This window comes from Urocitellus parryii, chromosome 6 (assembly GCF_045843805.1).
Source record: "Urocitellus parryii isolate mUroPar1 chromosome 6, mUroPar1.hap1, whole genome shotgun sequence".
NCBI lineage: Eukaryota > Metazoa > Chordata > Mammalia > Rodentia > Sciuridae > Urocitellus > Urocitellus parryii.
The window spans coordinates 133451877-133478779 of NC_135536.1; the positions used below are offsets into that span (position 1 = coordinate 133451877).

Consider the following 26903-nt stretch of genomic DNA (forward strand, 5'->3'; position numbering starts at 1 on the left):
GAAGGCTCCAAAGACGTCAGTAAGGAATTTCCCCTGGATTGAGTCATTCCTTCACCCATTCATCCATCTATCCATCCACCCATCCACCCATCCACCCACCCATTCACATACCCACTTCTCCACTTGTGCATTCTCTCAATAAATGTATCCTGAGCACCTGCCGCATGCTAGGCATCAGGCCACCCTTGGGGGCCACAGCCAAGGTCCTGCTCCTGCAGGGCCTGTAATCCATGACTCAAGTCATCATCACACAGATCAAGTGGAAACCTGTGCTGAGTTTTAGGGCTTTGAAGAAGAGATTTATGATGGTAATGGCTTGTCAGGGAGGTCGGCATGGCTTCTCTGAGGAAAACTTGAAAGATGAGCAGGGATTAACTCAGGCAAAAGGGAAGAAAATTTAGTCCAGGCAGCTGGAACAGAATGTGCAAAGGCCCTGTGGTGGTGGGGCTGGATGAAAGCCAGAGTGGCTGGAATAGTGTTGGAGGGGAGAGTGGTGGGAACCAGGTTGGGAAGTGGTCGGGCTAACTGCTTCTGGACTTGTGGGCCCCTTGAAAAGGTGTGGTCTGGGTTCTACAGAGTAAAAGGAAGACTTTAAGCAGTGGAAGAAAATTATCCAATGTGTGTGGTGAAGAGTTTTGAAGGCCCTGGAAGATGAAGGGAGTCCATGAGGGTACAACAGGGTCCACCTCAAGGACGTGGTTAGTTGGGGGTGAAGTGGACATGGTGGTGAGTGTCGGGCTGTGCCGAGAGACCCGGCTGGTGGATGAGAAGGACAATCAGTGAACGTAGTTTTCCTGTGTGGGCATATTTTATTAAGTATAAGTAATCTCTTCATTTTTAACAACAATAGAAAAAAAAAGGCAGCACTGAGCTCGGGTGAGAAGGATGGAAATGTCTGCTAGATTCTACTATGGGGTGTTTAATGATTTCTCCTTAAATCTGTTGTACAAACCTGAGATATAGATACTGTAAAGGTCACATACAGAAAGAACTTTAGTTTCCAACTTGTTTATTTTATTTAAAAAAAATTTTTTTTTAGTTGTAGATGGACACAATACCTTTATTTATTTATTTTTATGTGGTGCTGAGGATCAAATCCAGAGCCTCACACGTGCTAGGTGAGCGCTCTACCACTGAGCCCCAGCCCCAGCCCTCCAACTTCCTGCACACCTGTCAACCTGTCATCCCAGAGGCTTGGGAGGTGAGGCAGGAGGATCACAAGTTCAAAGCCAGCCTCAGCAATTTAGCAAGGTGCCAAGCAACTCAGTGAAACCCTGCCTCTAAGTAAAATACAAAAATTGGGTTCAGTGGCTGAGTGCCCCTGAGTTCAATCCCCAATACCAAAACAAACAAACAAACAAAAAATCCAAACCAAACAAAAACAAACAAACAAAAAACCCAGGAAAACAACTCATTGCACTTTATTCAGGGAGCTAATTGAGGGGAAGGTTTTGGACAGAAAAGAAAAGGGAGGGGAATCAGAAGAAGGCAAGAGAGGCTAGGACCTTGTCGCTAAGGAGCCCCTGGCCTCTTCCCAGGGATCAGACCTAAAGGGAGATTTCTGAGTGTTTGTGACAGGGAGCTGGGAACAGCCTTCATTCTTCTCTGTGCATGTTCCTGATCTTGCTTCTGGGAAGTCCTTCCCTGACTCTGACTTCAATCCTGATGCTGTGCCCACTGTCTCTGTTCACAGGCAGATCAGTGCCACCTGGCGCCTCCCTCTTCCTGCTGGGCCCACAGCCTACCGCCTGTCCTTCAGTCCTCCAGCCCGGCTCCCAACTGCCTGCAGCCTGTAACCAGACACCCTTTGCTTCCGACAGGCACCCCTGAGCCGCGCTCCTCACAGGTTCCTGGATCTCCTCTCTGGAGCCCTGGGCAGAGCGTGCCCCTGCCCAGGCCAGTGACCTTCGCCTGTCTGAGCCTTGGTTAATCTTTGCCCAGGCCAGTGGCGGTGGGGCTCCTCCCTCTGCAGGATATAAGTCTGGCCCAAGGCTGCTCCATTCTCTGCCCGGACTGAGCCGCCCTGAGTGCCCTGCCACCCTCACCATGGCCAAGGGCTTCTACATCTCCAAGTCCCTAGGCATCCTGGGCATCCTTCTGGGCGTGGCAGCTCTGTGTACCATCGTCGCTCTGTCTGTGGTGTACGCTCAGGAGAAGAACCGGAATGCTGAGAGCTTCACTGAAGCCCCCGAAATCCCTGTGGTCTCCACTATTGCCTCGGCCACCACTGTGGACCAGAACCTTCCATGGAACCAGTACCGCCTGCCCACGTCTCTGATACCTGACTCCTACCAGGTGAAGCTGAGGCCTTACTTCACTCCCAATAAAGACGGCCTGTACATCTTTGAGGGCTCCAGCTCCGTCCTCTTCACCTGCAAGGAAGCCACCAACGTCATCATCATCCACAGCAAAAAGCTCAACTACACAAGGAAACAGGAGCACATGGTGGTCTTGCGGGGCGTGAGTGGCTCCCAGCCCCCTGCCATCGACAGGACTGAGCTGGTGGAGCGTACCGAGTACCTGGTGGTACACCTCAAGGGCTACCTGGAGGTGGGCCACAAGTATGAGATGGACACCGAGTTTCAGGGGGAGCTGGCCGATGACCTGGCAGGCTTCTACCGCAGCGAATACATGGACGGCAACGTGAAAAAGTAAGTTCCCTGGGTTGGGCTGCCCCTGGGGGCAGACCTGGGTCCCAAGGCCCACCAGAGGGTTTGCATTCAAGGCCTTAGAAACTTCTGGAGCCCTGGGATGGCCCAACATTTATCTCCAGCTGTGTGGATCAGATACACACCATGTGACAGAGTGGGAGGGCTTGCCTACCCCAATTCAGGGAGCCAGGCAGGAGGGACAGAGGGGTCCCTTGGACAGACAGGAAAACCAAGGCTCAGAGGAGAGAAGCTTGCTGCAGTCCCCCAGCTAATACAGGGATTTAGACTGAGTCCTCGAACCTTGATCTCTCAGCCTGCTGGCCTGCCAGGGCCCCTGGGGGAGCGAGGGCAGGAGCCAGGCTGGAACAGCTGCCATGCACCCCTTCCCTGGTATGTCCTAGAGCACCCTAAAAACCCCAACATTGCCCCCCAGAATACCCTCTAACACCCTGGTTTGGGCAGAGTGGTGGCCACGACACAGATGCAGGCAGCAGATGCCCGGAAATCTTTCCCATGCTTTGATGAACCTGCCATGAAGGCCAACTTTAGCATCACGCTCATCCACCCCACGGACTACGTGGCTCTGTCTAACATGCTTCCCAAAGGTGAGCAGATTGGTCCCGGGAGCAGGCAACATGGGGTTGGGGTGCAGGGCAGAGGGTGCACCGTCCCACACTCATATGACCCCTGCATAGGTCCCAGTGTCCCATTGGATGGAGAGCCCGGCTGGTCTACCACTGAGTTCGAAACGACACCCAAGATGTCCACATACCTGTTGGCCTACATTGTCAGCGAATTCACAAAAGTGGAGACGCAGTCACCCAATAATGTCCAGGTAAGAAGCTGTGCCCATGTGTTCTGGGCCCATACTGACCCAGGCTGGAGGAATATTTCCGTTTCCTCACCCCTCTGCCGGCTTCTGAATGGTTAGGCCACTGTTTGAGTCCCAGCTCTGAGTGATCCCAGGCAAGTTCCCGACCACAGGTGCCAGACAGATGATGGCTAGGGCTCTCACTATCCCCAAAGGCCCCTCCCTAGGACCTAGGGCCCTCAGAGCACCCTAATTGTCCCCCTGCTGACCAGGCCTCTCAGTTTAACCTAGGCTTGGCGTCTGGAGACCCCCCAGCCCACGGGTCCTGTTACTCTGCCCCCTGAACCAAGATCCAAGAGGGCACTTAGCCTCCCGCCTTCCACCCTCCCATTCTACAGATCCGGATCTGGGCTCGACCCAGTGCTATCGATGAAGGTCATGGTGATTATGCCCTGAACGTGACAGGCCCCATCCTAAACTTCTTTGCTGGGCATTATGACACACCCTACCCACTTAAAAAATCTGGTGAGTCAGGGGCCTTGAAGCGGGAGGCAGTGGGCGCAGCTCCACACCGAGGCCACCCCACCAACCGTCTCTCCTCTGCAGATCAGATAGGCCTGCCTGACTTCAACGCTGGGGCCATGGAGAACTGGGGGCTGGTGACCTACCGGGAAAACGCCCTGCTGTTTGACCCTCTGTCCTCCTCCAGCACCAACAAGGAGCGGGTGGTCACTGTGATTGCTCACGAGCTGGCCCACCAGGTAGCCAGCCCCTGCACAGAGAGGGCAGAGAAGGGATCAGGGGCTCTGGGAGCAGATGGCACAGTTCCAACTCTGCCCTGAGTAGCTGAGAGGGGAAGAGGGTAGCACCTGGCGCAGTGGCAGGAGGGGCTCACCGTGCTGCCAGTAGAGTGCCCGGCCTGTGCCTGGCAGCTGCCTGGGGGCTTGGTAAAGTGCTGTTAGGGAGCGATGCAGATGAACCCCCTTTCCCTCCCCACTCAGTGGTTTGGGAACCTGGTGACTGTGGAATGGTGGAATGACCTATGGCTGAACGAGGGCTTTGCCTCCTACGTGGAGTACCTGGGTGCCGACTATGCAGAGCCCACCTGGAATCTGGTGAGCCAGCCGCCCTGGGGACTGGGGGGGAGGTAGAGGGATGCCTGGGTCACCCCCTCCCAGGCCAGTCTCCTGATGGCCATTGGCCATCTGCAGAAAGACCTCATAGTACTGAATGACGTGTACCGTGTGATGGCTGTGGATGCCCTGGCCTCGTCCCACCCCCTGTCCACCCCTGCCGAGGAGATCAACACACCGTCCCAGATCAGTGAGCTGTTTGATGCCATCTCCTACAGCAAGGTGCTGCCCCAGCCTCCCTCTGGACCCTGAGACATGATGGGGTGTGGGGAGAGAGACAGGGATTCACCCTCCACAGGGCCTTTCCACACCTGGGGTCCTGGGGTTACCTGTCCCACACCCTTGGGGCCCAGGGTCCCGGTAGCCCACAGCCTTCTGATTCCCCCTGTCGCCCCTACCCCAGGGTGCCTCGGTCCTCAGGATGCTCTCCAGCTTCCTGACAGAGAACCTATTCAAGAAAGGCCTGGCGGTGAGTATGGCACCCCTTGGCCAGCCCCTGGAGTGGGTTTCCATCAGCCCCAGTGCCCCAGCCAACCAGAGGGGAGCCTGGGGGCACTGGTCCAGTCCTCACAGTGGCCTGTCTCCACAGTCCTACCTTCATACCTTTGAGTACCAGAACACTGTCTACCAGGACCTGTGGCGTCACCTGCAGGAGGTGGGTACCTGCCAGCCCTCCCAAACCTTTCTTTTTGCCCAAAGTCCCTGGGGACAGCACATGCCTGAAAGAATGTGTCCAGATCCCCTGCTTTCCAGCCCAGGCAGGTCACTGGGAGCCTCAGTTACTCACCTCTGAAATGGGTGGCTTGATGGCTTCTTGAAGGAGGTATGTGATGTCACTGGTCATGACCCCTCCTCTGCAGTCTGCCTCAGGCTCCAGCTGTGGAGCTCCATGGGGGGAGACTCGAGTTCCCTCATCCTTAATGATTGATGAGGACTTGGGCCCTCAGAGTTCACAAGTCTGAACCTTCCTCCCCCTGGAACTTTGGAGCCAGCCATTCAACTAACGAAGCGTTGCCGTTCTACCTGGGGGGAGACACACACACGTGCCTTAGTGTGGGCCCACACTGTGCCCTGTGGGCCCCTCCCGGTGCATCTTGCATACATCAGCACCCTCAGCACAACTCTGACCCCGTGCTCCTACCCATCTTGCATTCCAAACCTGAGCAGCCCCTATCTGTGGGGCAGACTCTGACCACCACACCCTCTGGCCTTCCCGGAAGCCACTGCTTCCTGTCCTGCCACTCCTTGTGCTGTAGTCCTTCTTCTCCATTGTCCCATCATTTCTTCTCTGTTACCACTGCCCCCACCCCTTCTCTGTAGCTGTCACCCTTGTAGCCTCCTCAACCCCAGGACAAGGCCTGTCCCCACACCGACATCCCCTCCAGAACCCCAGACCCCAGGCTTCCTCCAGCTCTCCCCTCCATGGTTGCTGCTGTCCTTCTAGTCCCCATGGTCAGTCTCACCACAGTAGGAAGACCCAGGATCTGGCCACAGAGTCACAGCTTGGCTCTCTCCTGGCAAGTCTACGACCTAACAGAAATGGGCCCCAGCGTGGTCCCCCTCCCTCATCCCCTAACTCTGTTGACAAGATGGTGCCACTGTTAGTTGTAGGTCCTCCCTCCACTTCCCTATGCCTTCCTCCCCTCCAGAGCACATCTCCCCGCCTGGCCCTGTCCAGCCCCCTCCCTCTGGCTTCCTCCCTGGGTCCCTTTCTGCAGGCTCTAGGCATCTTCTCCCCTCTCAGCCTTCCTCTTTCTGAAAAGCTCTTCTGCCCTGCTCCTAGGTGCTTCTGATTATCAACACAGATTACCACTTTATGTTGTGGTTGTAAGAGCAATGCATAAACAGGGAAAGAGGTTTTTTAGAAAGACCCAAGAAGACAACACCCCAGCGGCCCCTAACCTCCTCCCATTCATTCCCTCTGGTCTGTGTGCACATCCTTCACTCCCACCCCACCGTCGTCCTGTCCTCCACCCTGGCCTGGGAGCTGGTTTTCCTCCATCTCCATCTCCTCTTCCCTCTCAGCCTCTCCATGTTGTTCAGAAGAAGCCGTGGGCACCCTGGGCACCCTTCCCTGACACACACACATGCTTTAGTGTGGGCCCACAGTGGGGGCCGTGTAGATGTGCTGCGCTGATGTGAAAGGAACCAGAGTTAGGAAGGTTCTCCAGCTTGCCCAGCACCGGGCCAGCTATGGGGAGGCAGAACCAAATGGGGACTTTAGCTCCTGCCTCCCACACAGGTGGCACCATGGGGTAGAGGCTGGAATCTGCAGGGGCTACCCTGGGAAGGTGGGGACTGAAGAACGGCAGTCCACTGATGGCCATGCTCTTGCCTTCTGCCCACAGGCAGTGGACAGTCAGTCAGAAATCCGTCTCCCTGACCGTGTGAGCAACATCATGGACCGCTGGATCCTGCAGATGGGCTTTCCAGTCATCACCGTGGACACCAGCAAAGGGGAAATCTCCCAGGAGCACTTCCTCCTTGACCCTGAGTCCAATGTCACCCGCCCCTCCGAGTTCAAGTGAGCCCCGAGGCCCAGGCCCAGTGAAGTGAGGTGGGCGGGGCAGAAGGAGGTTGCTGGGAAGGCCTACTGTGCTCCCAGCCCTGGTGGCTGGACACAGGCTCGCTCTCTAGGGACAAGAGGATGGAAGCACTTTGTGCCAGAGTTGCGCAGAAGCTGGAAGCCTGGCAGGACCACTCTTTGCTAGCAATATCAAGAGCTGTCGCCTCTTGCCCCTAACCTCTGACTCTCTTGCTGCAGCTACCTGTGGATTGTGCCCATCACATCTATCAGAAATGGCATAGAGCAGGATATATACTGGCTACCGAGTGTCCAGAAAGGTAATCCAGCCCTGCCCCCGTGGGAGGAGCCCCACCCCATACTTCTAGCTCCTGGCTCACGTTCCAGGGATTGGAGTGCGACTAAAGTGGTTTCCATCGTTATTTCAACAAATGGAGCTGACTTCTTTGGTTATAATGTCTACTTCGCTGCTGTCCAGCTGTGTGACCTTGGTTAAGTTACCATCCCTCACTGGTCTCCATTACCTTGTCTATAAAGTGGAGCTAAGAATAGTTCCTAGGAGCTGGGGATGTGGCTCAAGCGGTAGCGCACTCGCCTGGCTGGCGTGCGGCCTGGGTTCGATCCTCAGCACCACATACAAACAAAGATGTTGTGTCCGCCGATAACTAAAAAAATAAACATTAAAATTCTCTCTCTAAAAAAAAAAAAAAAAAAAAAAAAAAAAGAATAGTACCTATTCCTTTAGGTCATGTGAAGATTAAATGAGAATTCATGGCTGGCAATGTAGCTCAACAGAGTACTTTGCCCCGTACTGCAAAGAGAGAGAGAGAGAGAGAAAATTCACATAAAATGCATAAACAACGCCTGGTACATGGAATGAGCAGCACTACTTGGCCAGGCACTAAGGAAGTGAAGGTCAAGGCATGTCATTTTCGGCCTTAGCCAACTATAGGTAAAGGGAGGGCAGATGCGGTTAAAGACATCCTGGCACTGTGCTCAGGGATTTGCAGAGATAAGGTCAGGAATATGGGGACAGAGAGATTCAGTTTCCTGCGGAGGTTGGGGAAGGCTTCCTGGAAGAGGTGAGCTGTGTGGTAGAAGAAGAAGAGGGTCAGGTAGGCCCAGGGATCAGACCCTGCCAGCTCTGCTCTCTCCCTACAGCCCAGAACGAGCAGTTTAGAACGTCATCAGACAATGAATGGGTCCTGCTGAACCTCAACGTGACCGGCTATTACCTGGTGAATTACGACGAAAGCAACTGGAAGAAGATTCAGACTCAATTGCAGACAAATCTGTCGGTGGGTATCTCCCCTGCCCTCGCCCCAGGATGGACCACCAGACCTGCCCCACCCCCTGCAGCTGGCAGTGCACACTGAGGGGGCACATTGTCTTCCCTCCAGGCCATCCCTGTCATCAATCGGGCGCAGGTGATCCATGATTCCTTCAATTTGGCCAGGTGAGTGTCCTCATGGGCTCCGTTGGGCTGAGGCCCTGTGGCTGACTATAGGATGGGAGCCCTGCTCCCTCCACGGCCCTGGACGCATGCCAGGCACTGTGCAGAGGGCTCCCTGCACACCCTCCCTCTGTCCCCACATGCCCATTTCACAGATGAAGGATCTGATACTTAGAGTCGTACCACCTGGCTGCAGGTCACATGGTAACCTACGGTGGCCAGACTCAGGCCTGTGCAGTGCTCTGCTCATATCCTACTCCAAGACACCCAGCTTTTCCTGGGCACTGACTGTATGCCAGACCACTATGCTAGGTGCTAAAGTAAACCTGAGGTGGGCGGGACAGCGGGGATACCGCACAGATAAACAAGTACTTATTTAGCTTATACTCTGTTTGCAGTGGGTTGCTAATTCTTTGACCTGAGCCACCCATAGACATGGACATTTGTGGATCAATGTGCACCAATGAGGGCCTAGAGGAGGGCAGAACAGAAAGCACTGACTTTTGGTCCTTTTTTTTTGTACTGGGAATTGAACCCAGGGGTGCTTTACCACTGAACTTTATCCCTAGCCCTTTTTATTTCTAATTTTGAGGACAGGATCTTGCTAAGTTGGTTAAGACCTTCCTAAATTGCTGAGGCTGGCCTGGAAATTATGATCCTCCTGCCTCAGTCTCCCCTGTTGCTGGGATTACAAGTGTGCACCACCATGCCTGGTGCTTTTTGTCTCACTTCTGTCTCTTATGAGCTGTGTGGCCTTGAGCAAGTCAGTTTATTTCTGTGAGCCTCAGTTTCTTCATCTGTAAAATGGAGATGATAAGGGAATGTGAATGGCACTGGGTCAATGTGAGGGTCTGATTTATACTCCCGTATCACTCCTTCCCTCATGGCAAGTACTTGAGCTGGCTTAGCTGGGACCCTGGGAGGGGGGCAGGGAGAGGGCAGGGGTCCAGGGTCCAGATGCATCTTGAGATCTTGGGCTATGGTTCTCCAGGTGTGCTGGGCTGGGTAGGGGTGCTTACTTGGTCCCTTCTCTTGGTCCACAGTGCTGGAAGGGTCCCTGTCACTCTAGCGCTGGACAACACTCTTTTCCTGATTCAAGAGACAGAGTACATGCCCTGGGAGGCTGCCCTAAGCAGCCTGAACTACTTCAAGCTCATGTTTGACCGCTTCGAGGTCTACGGTCCCATGAAGGTACAGAGTCGAAGGGTGGGGTTCAAGAACCAGTTCAGGGGCTGGGGATATGGCTCAGTTGGTAGAGTGCTTGCCTTGCATACACAAGGCCCTGGGTTCAATCCCCAGCACCACCAAAAAAAAAAAAAAAAAGAAGTTACTAGAAGTATCACCTGGTCACGTTCTTTCCTGAGAGCAGGCCTGGCCACAAGGTGAACGAGAGTGGGTGGGGCACAGGAAAGACAGACTGCTAGCAAAGCTTGCTTTTGGAAGGCACAGAATTAGCCATTGTTCTGGGAGACTGAAGACCCATGTGGCCTTGGCAGCCCTTTCTCAGCCCCAGTTAACCCCTCTGTAAGGTGAGCAACCCTGCTTGCCCAGCCAGCAGGGCACACTGGTTTTAACAGGCTTTGATATATTTTAATTCAGAACACAGGGGCCTACTTTAGGGTTGATTCTCCCACCTAGGACATGAAAAAAGAAACTGGAGCTTGTTCAGGATGAAGGTACAGCATTGCAGCATTGCTTATTAAAAAAAAAGAAAAAAATGAACGGCTGGACACGTAGGTCTACATCTGTAATCCCAGTTATTTGGGATTCTGTCTCAAAATAAAAATAAAACAAAAAGGGCTGGTAGCTCAATTGGGCATTGGTTCAGATAAACTAGAATATCCATTTGAAGGAGTATTACATAGTCACGAGATCATACTTGAAGAGTTTTTTTTTTTTTTAATATTTTTAAAATAATCTCTTAACATCCTGTTTTGGTAAATGAAGTTTTAACTCTTGCCTGCCTTCCCTGGGATTCTTTTGTCCTTCTAACATAGTTGCGTTACAGTCCTTGGTGAAATCAATATTTGGCATTTGGTTTATTAAAATTATTTAAATATTCTCTACCTAGCCCCCTAGAGTACTATATTTGTATTTTTCTTCTTCTTTTTTTCTGTACACCTTCACAGACCTGTCCGGTCATTTGTGGGTGTTGTTTTTTCCTGGCCTGGTCCGCCCCCCTGCTCAGAGGACCCCTCTCCAGTGTTGTACCTTCTGCTTTCTGAACCCCATGGATTCTTTCCTGGGTTTTCTCTTTCCTACGGGAGCACATTTTCCAGAAGTTTTGAGAAAGGGTCATGAGAACAGGTTTTCTGGGGTAGTTTGTCTGAAACATCTTTATTCCAGCTTAGAGTTCAGCCAGGTTTAGAAATTTCTAGATTGGAAGTTACTCCTCAGAATGTTTAAGGTCTTGCCCTATTGACATCAGGTTCCCCTCATTGCTGCTGAAGAGCCCAGAACCTTTCCCATCTCTAGATCTTGGAATGTGGCCAGTTTTCCATCGTCTGGAAGCTTCTGGGCTCCCCCCTCTCTGTCCTGGTGCTCCTTGGTTTGGGTCTTTTCTCATTCTCCTTTTTTTTCCAACATGGACTTTCGGGTCCTGCAGTGAACATTCCTGCATCACTTCTCTAAACTCTCTTCCCTTGTTTTCCAGTTGTCTCTTTCTGCATCCCGTCAATACCTCTTACTTCTCTTGCGTTGGCCTCTAGCTTTCTGATCTCTTCTCTGTTCCGGCTTGTTGACTTGAACCCTCTGGGAGGGTTCCCCTAGATTTTGCACATCCCTTCACCTAGAGAAAGTTTCCATTTCTTCTTTCATGTTCCAGAATTTCTCTTTCTGGTTCCAGTGTCCTATGTGATGTGATGCCTTCTGTTCATTCTTGGAGGATATTTATTGTTGTCTTTTTGAAGTTTTCTTTTTCTTCCCTTATTTCCGCTGAGTTTTCTGTTTGTTTTGGTCTCCTTTCAAGTTGGAGGCTGAACTTCCCTTTGGATTTCAGAGTGAGGCAATAAAAACTGATTGGAAGCCATGCTTGCTTTGGCAGCACAAATATTAAAATTGGAACAATATGAAGAAGGTTCATGGGGCCCCTGCACAAGGTTGTGAAATCATTAAGTGTTCCTTTTCTAATTTTGATATTGGGAATTAAACCCAGGGGTGCTTTACCACTGAGCTACATCCTCATTTTTCTTTTGAGATCAGGTTTCTGATGGGGTTGCTGAGGGTCTTGCTAAGTTGCTGAAACTGCCCTTGAACTTGTGATCCTCCTGCCTCAACCTCCCAAATCCCTGGGATTACAGGCATGTGCCACCGTGCCCATCAAGCAAGCATGCCATGTTTTTAAAAATTGAAAAGAGATTGGAAGCTCCATGGAGAAGAGGGGTTTGTGTTCTGGGCAGGTTCTTATTGCAGGGTGACCTGGTGGAATTGGGAACCCTCAAAAATTAAGGACTAGGGGTTTAACCTAGAGAGGGAGCATGTGCTTAGTGTGCAAGACCCTGGGTTCAATTCCCAGCACCAAAAACAAACATATATATATATATATATATATATATATATATATATATATATCTGACCCTCTTTGCCACCCCTCCCACTGTGTCTCGTGACCCCACATCTGGAGCTCCTCTGGCCCAGTGTCTTTCATAAGGAGAGTGGAGAGGTGTCACCTGCTACAAGGGAAGTGGGGCCTCGAGGTTGACCCACCCCTTCTGCAGGGTTTAGTTCCCTTCTCCATGTTGGTCATCCCTGTGTTGTCCCTAACATGCAGCTCCCAGACCTCCTCAGAACAGTCCCTTTGATTCTGAGCCTTGTCACAGCAAGTTCCCCTACTGCAGCCACCCAACTGCAAACTCTCCCTCTCTGTCATGCCTGGTTCATCTCCCTCTGAGCTTCTCAGCTGCCTCAACTCTGCCGATGTCGTGCCCACCACTGGGTCTCCTGTCCTCTTTGAGGGTAGGTTCCTTTTACCTTTGGGTGTGGGTTCCGCTTGGCCCAGACATCCATCAGCCATGTTGGACCAGAGTCTGCGAAGGATTTTAATGACATGGTGTAGGGCTGACATTACAAGGTCAGGTAAAAAGATCAGCATGCACAATGATAGACGCACTAAATCAAAATGAAAAATAATGTAGAAATAAGAAGGAATAAAGGACCAATTTGGAAATCATAGTTTGGTGGGCTTCTGGGTGTGTTTTATTTTCTGCAAATGCTTTCCTTTCTTTTCTAAATTCTCCACCATAAGCACGTATCTGAGGGGAAAACCCAGACCTTTATTTTAAGAAACGGCATTGCTTAGACACACCAGGCATAGGGGCGCATACTGTAATCCCAGCATCTGGGAGGCTGAGGCAGGAGGATTGAGAGTTCAAAGCAGGCTCAGCAACTAAGCAAGGACCTAAGCAACTCAGCGAGACTCTGTCTCTAAATAAATATTAAAAAGTAGTTAAATGTCCCTGGGTTCCATCCCCAGTACCAAAGAAAGAAAGAAAGGTGGTGGGGAGAGGGAAGGAAAGAAGGCAGGAAGGGAGGGAGGGAGGGAGGGAACTCTGTTGCTTAGACAAAGAGGGTTAGAACTGGCTAAGACTGTGACAAGACTGTCAGTGGAGTGGTCTAAACCTAGCCATGTGCTCGCCCACTGGGGGCTGTCCAGCTATGGGCAAAACCCTGACCCCTCTCCTTACCAGCCTCTCCTCTACCTCCTGCCCACCCGACTGAAGTCCTGGGGGCCCTGACTGGTCAGCGCCACTCTTCAGAGCTCTTCGTGTGTTCTTTTTCTCAGAACTACCTGAAGAAGCAAGTGTCCCCCCTCTTCAACTACTACCGAAACCTCACCGACTCCTGGACCCAGAGGCCACCAACCCTCATGGAACAGTGAGTGTGACTCTCATGGGTTTGGAAGTCAGGACTGACCCGGGGAGTCGAAAGCCATGCCTGGCGGGGTTCTCCCCTGGACCTCTGAACACCTGGCCCAGGCGAGGCCACCAGCAAAGAGAGACACCTGCCCAGGAGCGGGGATCCTTATGGCCTGTGATCCTTTGTATAATCTGGCTTCATTATACAAAGGCTTGGACTAAACCTTCTGAGGTCACCCCACCAGCTTGGAGTCACCAGCTTCCAGGTGTTGAAACTGGCACTGGAGCCTGTGCCTACCCCTGTGGTTCCCGGGGCAGCTTTGAGAATCAAGGAAGTTCAGGGCCAAGGTGGAAGAAAACAGGGAGGGTCCCAGAAAGTCCGGTGGGCCGGGAGGTATGTCAGGAGTAACTTGCCAGCAGTCTGGGCCAGATGTGCTAATCATGTTACCCTGGGACAGATACAATGAGGTTAATGCCATCTCCACTGCCTGCGCCAATGGGATCGAGGAATGTGAGACAATGGTCACCGACCTTTTCAAGGAGTGGATGAAAAACCCCGCCATCAACCCGTGAGTGTCCCGCCCGCCTCTCCTCGGCCAGCCCTTATCTGTCTCTCAAGTGGGTTGGGAGCCCACAGCCCTGTCCTGAGCTGCCCCTCACTCCCCCCTCCCTGCTGCTGCTCTGCACCTGACACCCCCACCCCACAACAGGATCCACCCCAACCTGCGGTCCACCGTCTACTGCAACGCCATCTCCCAGGGTGGTGAGGAGGAGTGGGAGTTCGCCTGGCAGCAGTTCAGAAACGCCACCCTGGTAAATGAGGCTGACAAACTCCGAGCAGCCCTGGCCTGCACTAACGAGGTGTGGCTCCTGAACAGGTGAGCTCCCCACCTGGAAAACCTTCCAGGTCTCTGCTGTCCTCACAGGGCCCTCACACTGGCCTCACGAACCTGTGCAGTATTTCCCCCATTTTACAGATGAGGACACTGAGCCTCAGAGAAGCAAAGCATCTGACCCAGAGACCACGAGCTTTAATGAATGACAGAGCCAAGATTCAAACCCGGGTCTGGGCCCATGTCCTGTGCTTTTTTAATAGCTGTGGCCTTTTAGCCCTTACATGACAACACATCTTCCTGTCTGTCAAGGGCTCTGGCCTGGCTGATCCTGTCCTGGACATCCAGCCAGGCACCCCTTCAAGCCCTCACATGAGGGTTCCTCACTCCCTCTGTGTGCCTCATCTGTCATAACCTGGACCCCCATCAAGAAGAGCCACCGTCATGTCACCCTACCTTGTGCCAGGGCTCAGGACTCTAATACTCCTTCCTTCATTTATTCATTTAAAAAAAAATATTTGCAAGCTGGTACGGTGGTGCGTGCCTGTAATCCCAGTGATTTGGGAGGCTGAGGCAGGAGGATTCCAAGTTTGAGACCAACCTGGGCATCTTAGTGAGACCCAGTCTCAAAGTAAAAAATAAAAAGGGCTGGAGAGGGGGCTCAGTGTTAAAGCGCTCCTGAGTTCAGTCACCAGTACCCCCATCAGGCATACCTTTGGCATAGCCAGTGAGCCTGTGACCCTGCTGAGGTGACTCAAGTTTCCTGTCTACAGAGAAAGGTAGGATCAAGGGGTCCATTAGTCTTTGACACCACAAGGGGATGTTGAGAAGACACAGGAGAAGGTGATGGGTGTGAGAGCAGGGTGCTTTGCAGTTGGGGTTCTCTCTGCGTCGTCTGACTGCAGCCCTTGGAGTGGTCACTATCCTGGCATCCTGCCCTTCCAGATACCTCAGCTACACCCTGAACCCTGACTACATCCGGAAGCAGGACGCTGTCTCCACTATCACCAGCATCACCAACAATGTCATAGGGCAAACTCTGGTCTGGGATTTTGTCAGGAGCAACTGGAAGAAGCTCTTTGAGGAGTGAGTCTGTGGTGAGGGTGTCAGGGCAGCAAGTATCAAGGCTGGGGTGCCTGGGTGTTCTGTGTGTGGGGGATGCCCCAGGAAGAGGGGGCACTGGGCAGGAGCCGTCCACCATGAACCCAGCTTGGGGCCTGGGGTGGGAGGCAGGCATGGAAAGACAGTGAGGTATGGGTTGTCCGTTTTCCCACTTGGAAAGAAAATGTGACTGCTAGAAGTCTCTAGAAAGAGGAGAGTCAGGGACACTGCAGACAAACCTGTGTTCAAGTCCCAATTCCCCAACATCCCTGTGGTACCTCCTTGGGCATATCATTTCATTTCAGCCATGCTCAAAGATTCCCAGGGCAGTCTTGAGGCTTCAGTCTTGGCTGCCAGGTAATGCACCCTCGTCCTGGGCCCCGCTCACTGCACCCTTCTCTCCACCCTGCAGTTATGGCGGTGGCTCCTTCTCCTTCTCCAACCTCATCCAGGCGGTGACCCGGCGATTCTCCACCGAGTATGAGCTACAGCAGGTAAGAAGCTGTCCCCCAGCCTGGACTCAGCCGAGGCACTTCCCAGCCTAAGGTGGCAGCCACCACTCAGCCTCAATCTATCACAGGGACTATGAGATGAATGGCCAGACTTTGTGTCTGTCACAGGGAGCCCAGGCTGAGCAGCCAGACTTTGTAAATACTGGCAATTCTGTCAGAAAAAAAAAAAAAAAAGCATATTGGAATTTTAAAAATATATTTATTGGGGGCTGGGGTTGTAGCTCAGAGGTAGAGCGCTCGCCTACCATGCGTGAGGCACCGGGTTCGATCCTCAGCACCACATAAAAATAAAGATATTGTCTACCTATAACTAAAAAATAAATATTAAAAAAAAAAAAATATATATATATATATATATATTCAAATGTATGAATTGCCACAATCATTGTAATGTCATGTGTAGCTAATAAAAAAAATATATATATTTTTTTTACTGAGTGATTGAGACAAGGTCTCATAATGTAACCCAGACGGGCCTGAAACTCATGGGTTCAAGTGATCTTTCTGCCTCAGCCTTCTGAGTAGCCAGAACTATGTATCCAGCTACCTTTTTTTCCAAAAAATGAGATATAATTCATGTACCATAAAACTCGCCACTTTAAGAACTTTTTTAGTATATTTGCAAGATTTATATAGCCATTGCTACTAACTCCAGAACATTTTTATCATTCCCTCCCCCAAGAAACCCTGTTCTCATTAACACTGGCTCCCCACCAGCTCCTGGCAACCACTAATCTACTTTATGTGTCTATGATGGATTTGTCTTTTCTGGACATTTTGTAAAATGGAATCATATAATGATGACCATTTTCGTGGCTTCTGTCACTTGGATAGTGGGTGGTTTCCACTTTTGGGGTTATCATGAATAGTACTGCTGTAAACATTCATGGGAATTTTTTTGTGCAAACACATGTGTTTTCACTTCTCTTGGGTATACACCTAGCAGTAGGGTTGCTGCTCAGGCAATTGCTCTATGCTTAACTTTTTTAGAAACTGCCAAAACATCTTTTCAAAGCAACTGTAACATTCCCAGGAGCAATGCATGAGGGTTAAATTTCTCTCCATCTTTAGTATCATTATGCCTTTGAGTTGCATTTCCCTAGTGACTAACAACATGATGTAGAGCACCTTTTTGTGTGGTTATTGACCATTTGTGTATCTTTGCAAAAGTTTCTATTCAAATCCTTTGCCCATTTTAAAATTGGGTTATAGCTGGGCATGGTGGCACACACCTGTAATCCCAGTGGCTTGGGAGTCTGAGGCAGGAGGATTTCGAGTTCAAAGTCAGCCTCAGCAACTGCAAGGTGCTAAGCAACTCAGTGAGACCCTGTCTCTAAATAAAATACAAAATAGGGCTGGGGATGTGGATCAGTGGTCAAGTTCCCCTGAGTTCAATCCCTGGTAACCCCACCCCACCCCCCGAAAAAAAAAAAAAAAAATTGGGATACTTAGCGCAGGCCTGTGATCCCTGACTCCAGAGGCTGAGGCAGGAGAATCACAAATTCAAGGCCAGTCTCAGCAACTTAGAGAGAACCTGTCTCAAACTAAAAAGGGATGGGGTTGTAGCTCATTGGTAGAGAGCCCCTGGATTCAATTGGGGCCCCCCTGACAAAATTTTTGTGTATGTGTGTGTGTTTGTCTTTTTATTGTTGAGTTAAGAGCTCTTTATATATCTTGAACACTAAATTCTTTTACCTGACACATGATTTGCAGAGATTTTCTCCCATTCTGAGGATTGTCTTTTTCCCTCTCTTGATAGTGTCTTTTGAAACACAAGTTTTAATTTTCAGGAAATTTGATTAATCAATTTTTTTTTTGGTTGGTTGTGCTCTAGGTGTCGTATCTGAGAAACAATTGCCTAACCCAAGGTCACAAACTTTTATACCTATGGAATTTTAAAAGAGTTTTATTGCTTTTACTCTTATATGCAGCCATTTGATCATTTTGACTTTTTTTGCATGGTGAAAGGTGGGGTCCAACTTCATTTATTTGCGTGTATGTGGCTAAGCCCTTGTCTCAGCACCATTTGTTAAAAGACTCTTCCTCACTGAATACTTTTGGCAAACTTGTTGAAATCATTTGACTATAAATGTAAGGATTTACAGCTAGAGTCTCAATTCCATTTCATTGACCTTCCTTTCTTTCTTTATTCCTTCCTTCCTCCCTCCCTCCCTCCCTCCCCCCACCCCTCTCTCTCTCTGTCTTTCTTCTAGGGATTGAACTCAGGGGTGCATCCCCAGCCCTTTTTTTGGATTTCATTTAGAGACAGGGTCTCAATGAGTTGCTAAGTGCCTGGCTAAATTGCTGAGACTTCCTGTCTCAGCCTTCTGAGCAGCTGGGATTACAGACATACACCATGGGCTGGCTTTGATATGTATTTCTATCGGATGACAGCACCATACTGTCTTGATCATTGTGGGTCATACCTACAAAGAAATTGATGTGAGTGAAATTGAAATTGGTGTGAGTCCTCCAACTTTGTTCATTTTCAAAATTGTTTTGGTTATTCTGGAATCCTTGCTTGCATTACCTTCTGAATTTTAAGATTAGTTTGTCAATTTCTGTAAAAAAAAAAAAGCAGTTGGGATTTTAATAGGGATTGTATTGAATTTCTTTATCAATTTGGGGATTATTGACTTTTTAAATTTTTACTTTTTTAATTTTAATTTTTGTCTAACACATGCTAGGCAAGCATCCTACCACTGAACTACTTCCCCAGCCCCTTATAGACATCTTAATAAGATTAAATCTTCCAACCCGTGAACACAGATTTTACTTTTTGGTCCTGTTTTCCTTTTATTTAGGTGTTCTTTAATTACCTTCAATAGTGTTTTGTACTTTTAACCAAAGTTTCAAGTCTTATGCTGCTTCTGTCAAATTTATTCCTAAGTATTATAGGTTTTTTAAATTTCATTTTCAGACTTCGTTGCCAGTGTGTAGGAGTACATTTGATTTTTATACATTGTTCTTGTATTTTACAACTTTGATAAATTGATTAGTAGCTCATTGGGGATTGAACCTAGGGCTTCCATCATGCTAGGCAAGCGCGTTACCACTGAGCTACATCTCAACCCTTCTAGTTCTTTTATGCATTTCTTAAAGGTTCTGTGTATACAAAATCATGTTATATGTTATCTGTGAACAGAGAGTTTTATTTGTTCCTTTTCAGATATCTTTTATTCCATTTTCTTACCTAATTGACCTGGCTAGATTCTCTAGTACTGATACCTCTTTAATGTGTAATAGTATGTCTGTCTGTCTGTTTGGAGGGTACTGGGGATTGAATCCAGGGCTTCACCCTACTACTGAGTGACACCCTCACCCCCACCCTTTTTTAAAGCTACATATTTATTGAAGCAACTGGAACACTTATGGTTTAGAAATTTCCACATGTTTGAATTGACTGTTGCTTCCATGTGGCGTTTTTTAATTTGTCTCTTTCTCCCTTCTTGATTGGATTGAGATTATACAGGAGGATCAACTCAATGAAATATTGCAAAGAGAAGGCCAGATCCCTTCCCAAGCCAAGCTTTGCCTGAGGCTGTCATTTTGCAACCTCTGGAGAGATTAGAACTTTGCCCCAGGAGAGGGGAAGGACTGGCCCTCCCTATCCAGGGATCAGGGTGTAGTCTCCCGTCCAGGCTACCTCCAGGTGGTAGTGAGAAGCCTGAGGACTGGGAGACCCTCTCCTGTCCTCCAGGTTGTTTGAGAGACCTCGCTTGGAACCTGGTATAGTGGCACTTCCCTGTAATCCCAGCTACTCAGGAGGCTGAGGCTGGAGGATCGCAAGTTCAAGGACAGCCTCAACAACTTAGTGAGACCCTACCTCAAAAAAAAATAAAAAATAAAAAGGGTTGGGGATGTAGCTCAGTGGTAGAGCACCCCTAGGTTCAATCCGCAGTCCTCCCCAACCCCTCAAAAAAAGATCCAGTTTGGAACTGACCATCTTTGTTTTCCTGGCAGCTGGAGAAGTTCAAGATGGAGAACATGGACACTGGCTTTGGCTCAGGCACCCGGGCTCTGGAGCAAGCCCTGGAGAAGACGAAAGCCAATATCAAGTGGGTGAAGGAAAACAAGGAGACAGTGCTCAAGTGGTTCACAGAAAGAAGCCAATAATTGTTCCTGGTCCTCAAGCCACCTGGCCCCCCGTGAGGTGCCCATGACTCTCTGTCCCACCAGTCTGTGGCAGGGCCTCCATTTTCAGAGCCCGAGACACCAGTGTCCTCCCCTCAATGACGAAGTCTCTGGCCTGTGAGGCCTCTAGTTTCTAATAGCCAGGCTGTCACAAGCACCTCCCAGCCCCTGCCCCTTGTGCCAATCCCACCCCAGGCCCGGCATGGCACCTGTCACCCAGGGCCCTGGGGATGATCTCAGGGAAGCCCAGCTCTAGGGCCAGATGAGCAGAAGCCCTTGATGGACAATGGACGGTCTTGAGGGAGCCGCCCTGAACATTCTCTCACCTTCCCCACAAGACCCCCAAACTGAGGAATCAACAGGGCACCAGAGCTGTATATTTTTTTCTAAGCGGAAATGTAAATAAAGGATTTCTAGATGAGCTTCCAGACATTACCAAGCAGGAGCACGAGTGGGTTAGCTGGGAGGCAGGATGCTGGGGTGCACGGGATGCACTATGGGGCTGGGACCCCAAAGAGCAAAGGAGAGGAGAGATGCCCAGCCTGCCAGCCCTCCCTACACCTGTGCAACGGTGTCTGCCTGCAGGTGCATTTCTTCCCAATTCTGCTGGCAGGATTGCGGTGCTGGGTGCTAGGAAATTCCTCAGAGGTGGAGGTTGGACAACTGTGGACACAGTGGCTCCCACAGGTGATGTGAGCTAGAGCAGCTGTGGTGCCAAGCACAGAGCAGGTCCTGGCAGAGTGGAAGGTTTTTTAGAAGCACCCACCCTACACGAGGCGAGGGAGCAGGAAGCCAACTGCACCACTTTCCCTGCACTTCCACAACACCAGGGGCCCTGGGATAGTTGGGGAAAGGGTCAATGCACTGAAAGCAGAAAACCCAGGGTCCCAAGCCTGCAACCACCACTCACTGGCCAAGGGCATGTCCCACCACCTCTCCAGACTCCATGGGGGGTGGGATATCAATTTGTCAACAGGCTGTTTTGTAGAATGGAACGCAAAAGAGAGTTGGGAGTAGGGGCAGGCAAGCCACCAAGGGAGCTATACCTCACCAGGAGTCAGGGCTGCAATCTGCAGGCCACCTCTGGCAGTTGGTGGTCCATGCTGAGAAGGTCTGAGGCTCCACGGTGCACACTGACCCTGTGGGGCATCTCTTGGCAAAGGGAGCCAGGTTGTAGGGCGCTCACTCTGGCCTCAGCTCCACTGGGCCCCGTGAACATCAAGGATGGTGAGAGGGGAAGAAGGAAGTAACAAGACAGCTGCAGGCTTTCCTTGGGGGTCACCTCCACTGACACCCACAAGCTCCCCAGCTGGAATCTTGAAGGTCTGGCCTCAGATGGTGGCCCAGACACTCTTTTGGAGCAAGGGATCTAAACTCCTGAGCCTGGGTTTCCTCCTCCACACAATGAAGACAATAAAGGAGCCTGTTGTGGATTTAGGGAGCACTTGGCCTGACACATGACAAGGAGTGTGACATCCTTGGCTGGAGGCCCCAGCAGCTCTCCTCTCACCCTCTCTTCCTGGGAGTGAGAAGCAGGCCTCTGAGACCAGGGAGGCCCTGGCTCTCCACTGCCATTTGCACATCAAAGGGTAGGGCGGGCCAAGGGACAGAGGCCAGCCTGGGTGCTGGGCTGCTCCAAATTAACTCCTTTGGCCCCTCAGCTCTGGGCCAGCCCTTCCTGTCGCCAGTACCCAGCAGTCATGGCTGGCACTTGACCTTCTAAGGACCAACTGGGGAGAGGGCCAGCTTCCCCATCTTGGGTCCCTAGGGGGCTCTGTGCTCAGGGACATTGCAGGGGAGGGTTTGCCTGTAGAGAGACAAGAGTCAGCTTAATCCTATTACTCTCTGTGCCTGGCTCTGACTGAGCTGTTCTGGCATGTTTATCTGTCACTAAGTGAAAACTTTTCTCAGCTTTTTATTTTTATTTATTTATTTATTGGTACCAGGGGTTGAACCCAGGGGCCCTTTAACCCTGAGCCACATCCCCAGCCCTTTTTCAGAGACAGAGTCTCACTGAGTTGCTTAGGGCCTTGCTAAGTTGCCCAGGCTGGCTTCAAAATCTCTCTCTCTCTCTCTTTTTTTTTTTTTTTAGAGAGAGAGAGAGAGAGAGAATTTTCAATATTTATTTTTTAGTTTTCAGCGGACACAACATCTTTGTTGGTATGTGGTGCTGAAGATCGAACCCGGGCCGCACGAATGCCAGGCGAGCACGCTACCGCTTGAGCCACATCCCCTGCCCTGGCTTCAAACTCTCCATCCTCCTGCCTCAGCATCCTGAGCTGCTGGGATTACAGGCGCGCCACTGAGGCTGGCCAGCTTATTTCATTATTTATTTTTGGTGTTCTGGGATGGAACCCAGCACCTCGCATGCTAGGCAAGCACTCTACCCTTTGTCCTACACATCCAGCCCTGACTATTTTATTGATAAGGAAACTGAGGCACAGAGAGCTTAAATCAAAAGTCAGTGGCACTGGAACCCAGCACTTGACTCTGAGCTTGCAAATCCTCCACTCAGAGCTGCAGCAGGATCTGTGATAGCCACACTGATATGCTTGTGTCACTGGTCCACTTAACAATGCTTGCAGTCAAAAGGCTCTGTGTAGCTGGAGAAAACCAGTCCCCTGGTATACAGGAAACTAGTCCCCTATATATAGCGAGGACACCAGAAGCCAAAGACCTGCTTGCAAAGCCTTGGTCAAGGTCACAGAGTAGAAACTAACTAGAACTCAGGCAACTGGCTCCTTGTCTGGCACTCTGCCTGTCCTAGGCCAGCAAGAATGAAAGGTGCTGGGCATTGGCAGGCAGCAGCCCAGTGGCTTCTCAGACCTAGTGGGGGACACTGAGATGACATTTCAGCAAAGCCCTGGACCTGAGCCAAGCGTTTCACTGCTCCCAGCCTCAGCTGTCCATGTGTAAAACTGGAGTGTCTGCTACACTGCAGGTCGTTGAAAGACCTGAGCGAGGTACTCAGCCAGTGTCCAGTCTCTTATGACTGGGGACTGGGGTTGCCAGGAAGGTGTGGATGGACTAGTCAACCTGTGCAGGACATAGGTGTCAGCCCCTCTCTCTACCCTGCTGGCACTTAGCAGACAGGTGCAGACCAGGGAGACCTGCCTAGGACACAGCCATAGACAAGAGACTGGATGGGGGTCAGGAGCAATGAGAGTTGCCACTTTGAGAGGTGGGACTGAGCCTTTCCTTCCAGTGAGGGAGCACGAGGGTAGAGAATTACCCTAAGCCCTCCTGGGCCCAGTTCTCCTCAATCCAGCGGCATCTTGGCTGTCTCCCAGGCAATTTTAGCTGGTGATGTTTCCTGCTTGGATGGCTTAGGGTCCTCTTTTCTGCCTTTGAGGGCCTTAGAAGAACAAGGCTGTCAAATTCCAGAAGATGCTTATATCGGGCTACAGCTGTGGGGCTGGTCCTCTTGGACTCCACTAGGGCTTGCACACAGCCTGGGAGCGGGGAAACATGGCCATGGAGGGCCTCCCCTGCCTCTGCAAGACAAGCCTAGGTTGGTGAGAGCCCCTGTCTGGTTCTGCCTGTGGTGCAGAGTTGTGCGAGACTGTGGAGCCAAGATCCTGAGTCTTTGGGGAAAGGAGAGAGCACTGGGCTAGGAGTTAGGGGCCTGAGGTCCACACCTAGTTGGGGGATTATGGGAAGTTGCTCCTCTCCCTGGTCCTCAGTTTCCTCTGCAATGAAATTAAGAGGTGTAGAATATCTATTGCTTCCCAACCTGGCTCGTCCTCAGAATCCTCTGGAAAGGATCTTGGGAAACTGATGCACTGAATCATGCTCTCAGAGACGGACCCTGGACCCAGATGGCTCAATATGCAGCCAGGTTTGGGAGCCACTTGTCATCTCTTAGGTCACAGGACTCTGCTTAGTTACTCATTTTTACTGAGTACTTACTATGTGCCAAGCCTAAGAACTCTGAGAGGTAGGTAAGGTCTCTTAGCTCCATCACACAGTTGGAAAAAACAAGCCTCGGGAGGTTTTAAAGTTTGCTGATGGTTACACTTCCAGTAAAAGCCTAATGGAATGTGCTCTTAGGTCCATAAGGCCTGTCTCCATCTTTTTGCTCTAACCTTGATTAGGGTTCTCTCTTCCTTTGAGGATGACTAACAGTCCCTGAGGATGAGAGGGACCTGGGCCAGAAACCAGATTCCTTCAAAGTTTTGAGGAAGAAGATACCTCAGTGATCACCTAAGCCAGTTCTTCCTTTAGGAGATGAGAAAATGGGCTCAGAGAGGAAGTGACATGCCCAATGTCCCTAGGGCATCTCAGCGAGCAATGGGCTGTCATGAGAGCCAAATGCAAGGCCCTGAATGTGGCCAAGAACTCAGGTTAAGGAAATCAGGCAACTTCCTCCCTCCCTTTCTCTCAGCCTGAACTGTTACAGTGGCCTCCCTGCCTGCTCCTTTGGTGTGAAGCAGGCAACAGGCCAAGTGTACCCTTGGCCAGATCACCCCTACTCCAAACCATCAGTGCCTCCTGCCACCCAGGAGAGAGGCCAAATTCCTATAACACCCCCACAGAGCTCTGCACACCTTGGGCTCCTTCTCCAATTTGTTACTTTCCCCATCAATTGGAGATACCAGCAGCCTCTGTCCTCACTTGGCTCATGCTGTTCTTTCCCAAGTCTCTCTTCCTTCACTTGGCAAACTCCTACACATCTTCCAACACCCAGTCCCAAGGTTACGTCTTCTTCAATATCCCCTGCCTTAGTCAGAGTAGATACAGAAGTAAGATACCATTTCTGTTGGCTCCCAAGTCCATGGCAACCTTCATGGATCATGACATCCTTTCTTCAGGATTCTCACAGTGCCTCTTCTTAGGTAAGACAGCCCAAATCAAGATAGTGAGACTAATGGATCAGGTAACTCAAGAATGAAAAGGTACTACCAGGCTGAGGTTGTGGCTCAGCGGTAGAGCGCTCACCTAGCACATGTGAGGCACTGGGTTCCATCCTCAGCACCACATAAAAATAAACAAAATAAAGGTATTGTGTCCAATTACAACTAAAAAATAGATATTAAAAAAATAAGAAAAGGTACTGCCACTTGCCTTCCGCCAGCCTGTCATCTCTCTCTGGTCCTAATGCCTTTTGTATAAACTCTCATCCTTGCATTTAGGACCTGAATTCTGATCACTTATGTCCTTGCAATTTATCTCATTAACTGGGGAGTAATTTCTGACACTTATCATTATGAGCTAAACAGTAAAATTCATGCTTAAGCCTTGCTATTGTTCGGATTTTAAATGTCTCCCAAAGGTTGAATATTAGAGGCTTAATCCCAGGTGGTACTCTTAGGAGGTGGTAAAACCTTTGGCAGGTGGGGCCTTGTGGGAGGTCCTTAGGTCTTTGTGGGTGTGTTCCCAAAGGGGATTGTGGGATACCATCCCTTCTTCTTTTGCTTCTTGGCTCCTGATGTAAACAGTTTGCTCTGCACATTCCTGGCACAATGTGCTCTGCTACCAGAGGTCCAAAGGAATGGACTGGAAACTCCAGAACCATAAACCAAAATAAATCTTTTCTCTTTATAGTTTCAGAAAGTTAACACAAGCCTTAGCCCCTAGCACCCCAGAATGTGACTGAATATTGAGATAAATCCTTTAAAGAGGTAATTAAGATTAAACAGGGCCTGGTACACTGGTACATACCAGTAATCCCAGCAATTTAGGAGGCTGAGGCAGAATTGCAAATTCCAGGCCAGCCTCAGCAATTTAGCAAGACACTGTCCCGGAACAAAAAATAAAAAGGCCTGGGATGAGTCCCTAGTTTCAATCCCCAGTACTGGGGGAAAAAAAAAAGATTAAATGGTGTGTGTGGGGGGGTGTCCTTAGGGTAGGCCTGATTCTGATATGACTGATAGCCTCAAAAAAAGAGATTTAGGACACAGATAACACAGTGAGAAGGCCATCTGCAAGCCATGAAGTAATCAAACCTGCCTATACTTCTTGGTCTTCTAGACTCCAGAACTGAAAAATGCATTTCTGTGGTATTTTGCTATGGCAGCCCTAGACACTAGTACACTGGGCCACGCACATAGGAGCCACTCACATCCTTTGGAAAAAACTTTATATCATTGTGAAAAAGCCCCTAAATTACAGGTCTCTGTATCTCAGGCGTCCTCCCCTGGAGGCCCTATTTGTTTATAACTGCATATGCTTACCCCATGGGTCAGCACAGGACTGCAACCAGAAGAATGCAAATGAGCTGCGGTGATGTGTCTGAGGCAAGTGAGCAGGCCCTAGTCTTAGCTTACCTATGGTCACCTTGCACAGCAGGCCAGGCAGTACTCTCAGCCCTGGAACCAGGACACAATAAATACCATCAAGATAATAAGCAAGGGCCCACATCTATCTTGGCAGGCCTGGACTCAAGGAGTGGAAGGGCAATAGGCCTTGTTCCCCAAGAATGGGAATACCCCCCCCCCACTCCAGAGGCAAGAAAAACCTATCTTGAGAGAAAAACAGACTGTATCAAAATTTTATTGGTATTTTTTCTTTTTTAAAAAGTTACAAAACATCTTAAGCATATCGGATTCTGGACAGCTGTCACCAAGAAGCACAGCAGAGCAAGAGCCTGGCCTCCATGCCCACTCCCTTACCAGTCCCAGCATGGTCTCCTTGGGGGTCAAGCAGCCCCCTTTTCAGAGCAGCTCAGACTGTGCTCTGCAGAATACAAGGCATGGTGTATGGGAGGGGGGTGCCTAGCAGTAGAGGGCACTGTCATAACCCCGCTCCAGCTAGGGAGGATACCCACTATCTCTGTTCCAGACACTGTTTTCATGATAAGTATTTGGCTAGAAAGCTTTAAAACCACCAAAGAAACAGAAGAGGAGGACGTCCACATTGCAAGCCTGATTCTTGGATGTAAAAAGGCCAGGTAGGGCCA

At 50.2% G+C, this 26903-nt stretch overlaps 1 protein-coding gene across 1 annotated transcript; it reads left to right on the forward strand.

The window, feature by feature from the left end:
- The first annotated feature begins 1862 nt into the window (after positions 1–1862).
- Anpep (alanyl aminopeptidase, membrane) lies at positions 1863–20407 on the forward strand. The gene is made up of 20 exons (XM_026388146.2): positions 1863–2651; positions 3114–3256; positions 3347–3486; positions 3861–3987; positions 4069–4223; positions 4464–4577; positions 4674–4817; positions 4999–5064; positions 5185–5250; positions 6944–7119; positions 7360–7439; positions 8281–8417; positions 8520–8575; positions 9616–9763; positions 13353–13444; positions 13884–13994; positions 14136–14303; positions 15204–15344; positions 15772–15853; positions 19835–20407. Exons 1-20 carry the CDS (start codon positions 2047–2049, stop codon positions 19985–19987), a joined length of 2904 nt encoding a protein of 967 aa, XP_026243931.2. The 5' UTR covers positions 1863–2046; the 3' UTR covers positions 19988–20407.
- Positions 20408–26903: the final 6496 nt, after the last annotated feature.

Coding starts and splice junctions, on each gene's coding strand:
- Anpep (XM_026388146.2), top strand. CDS start 2,047: ATGGCCAAGGGCTTCTACATCTCCAAGTCCCTAGGCATCCTGGGCATC. Junction 3,257..3,346: donor GTCTAACATGCTTCCCAAAG/GTGAGCAGATTG, acceptor ACCCCTGCATAG/GTCCCAGTGTCCCATTGGAT. Junction 5,251..6,943: donor TGTGGCGTCACCTGCAGGAG/GTGGGTACCTGC, acceptor TTCTGCCCACAG/GCAGTGGACAGTCAGTCAGA.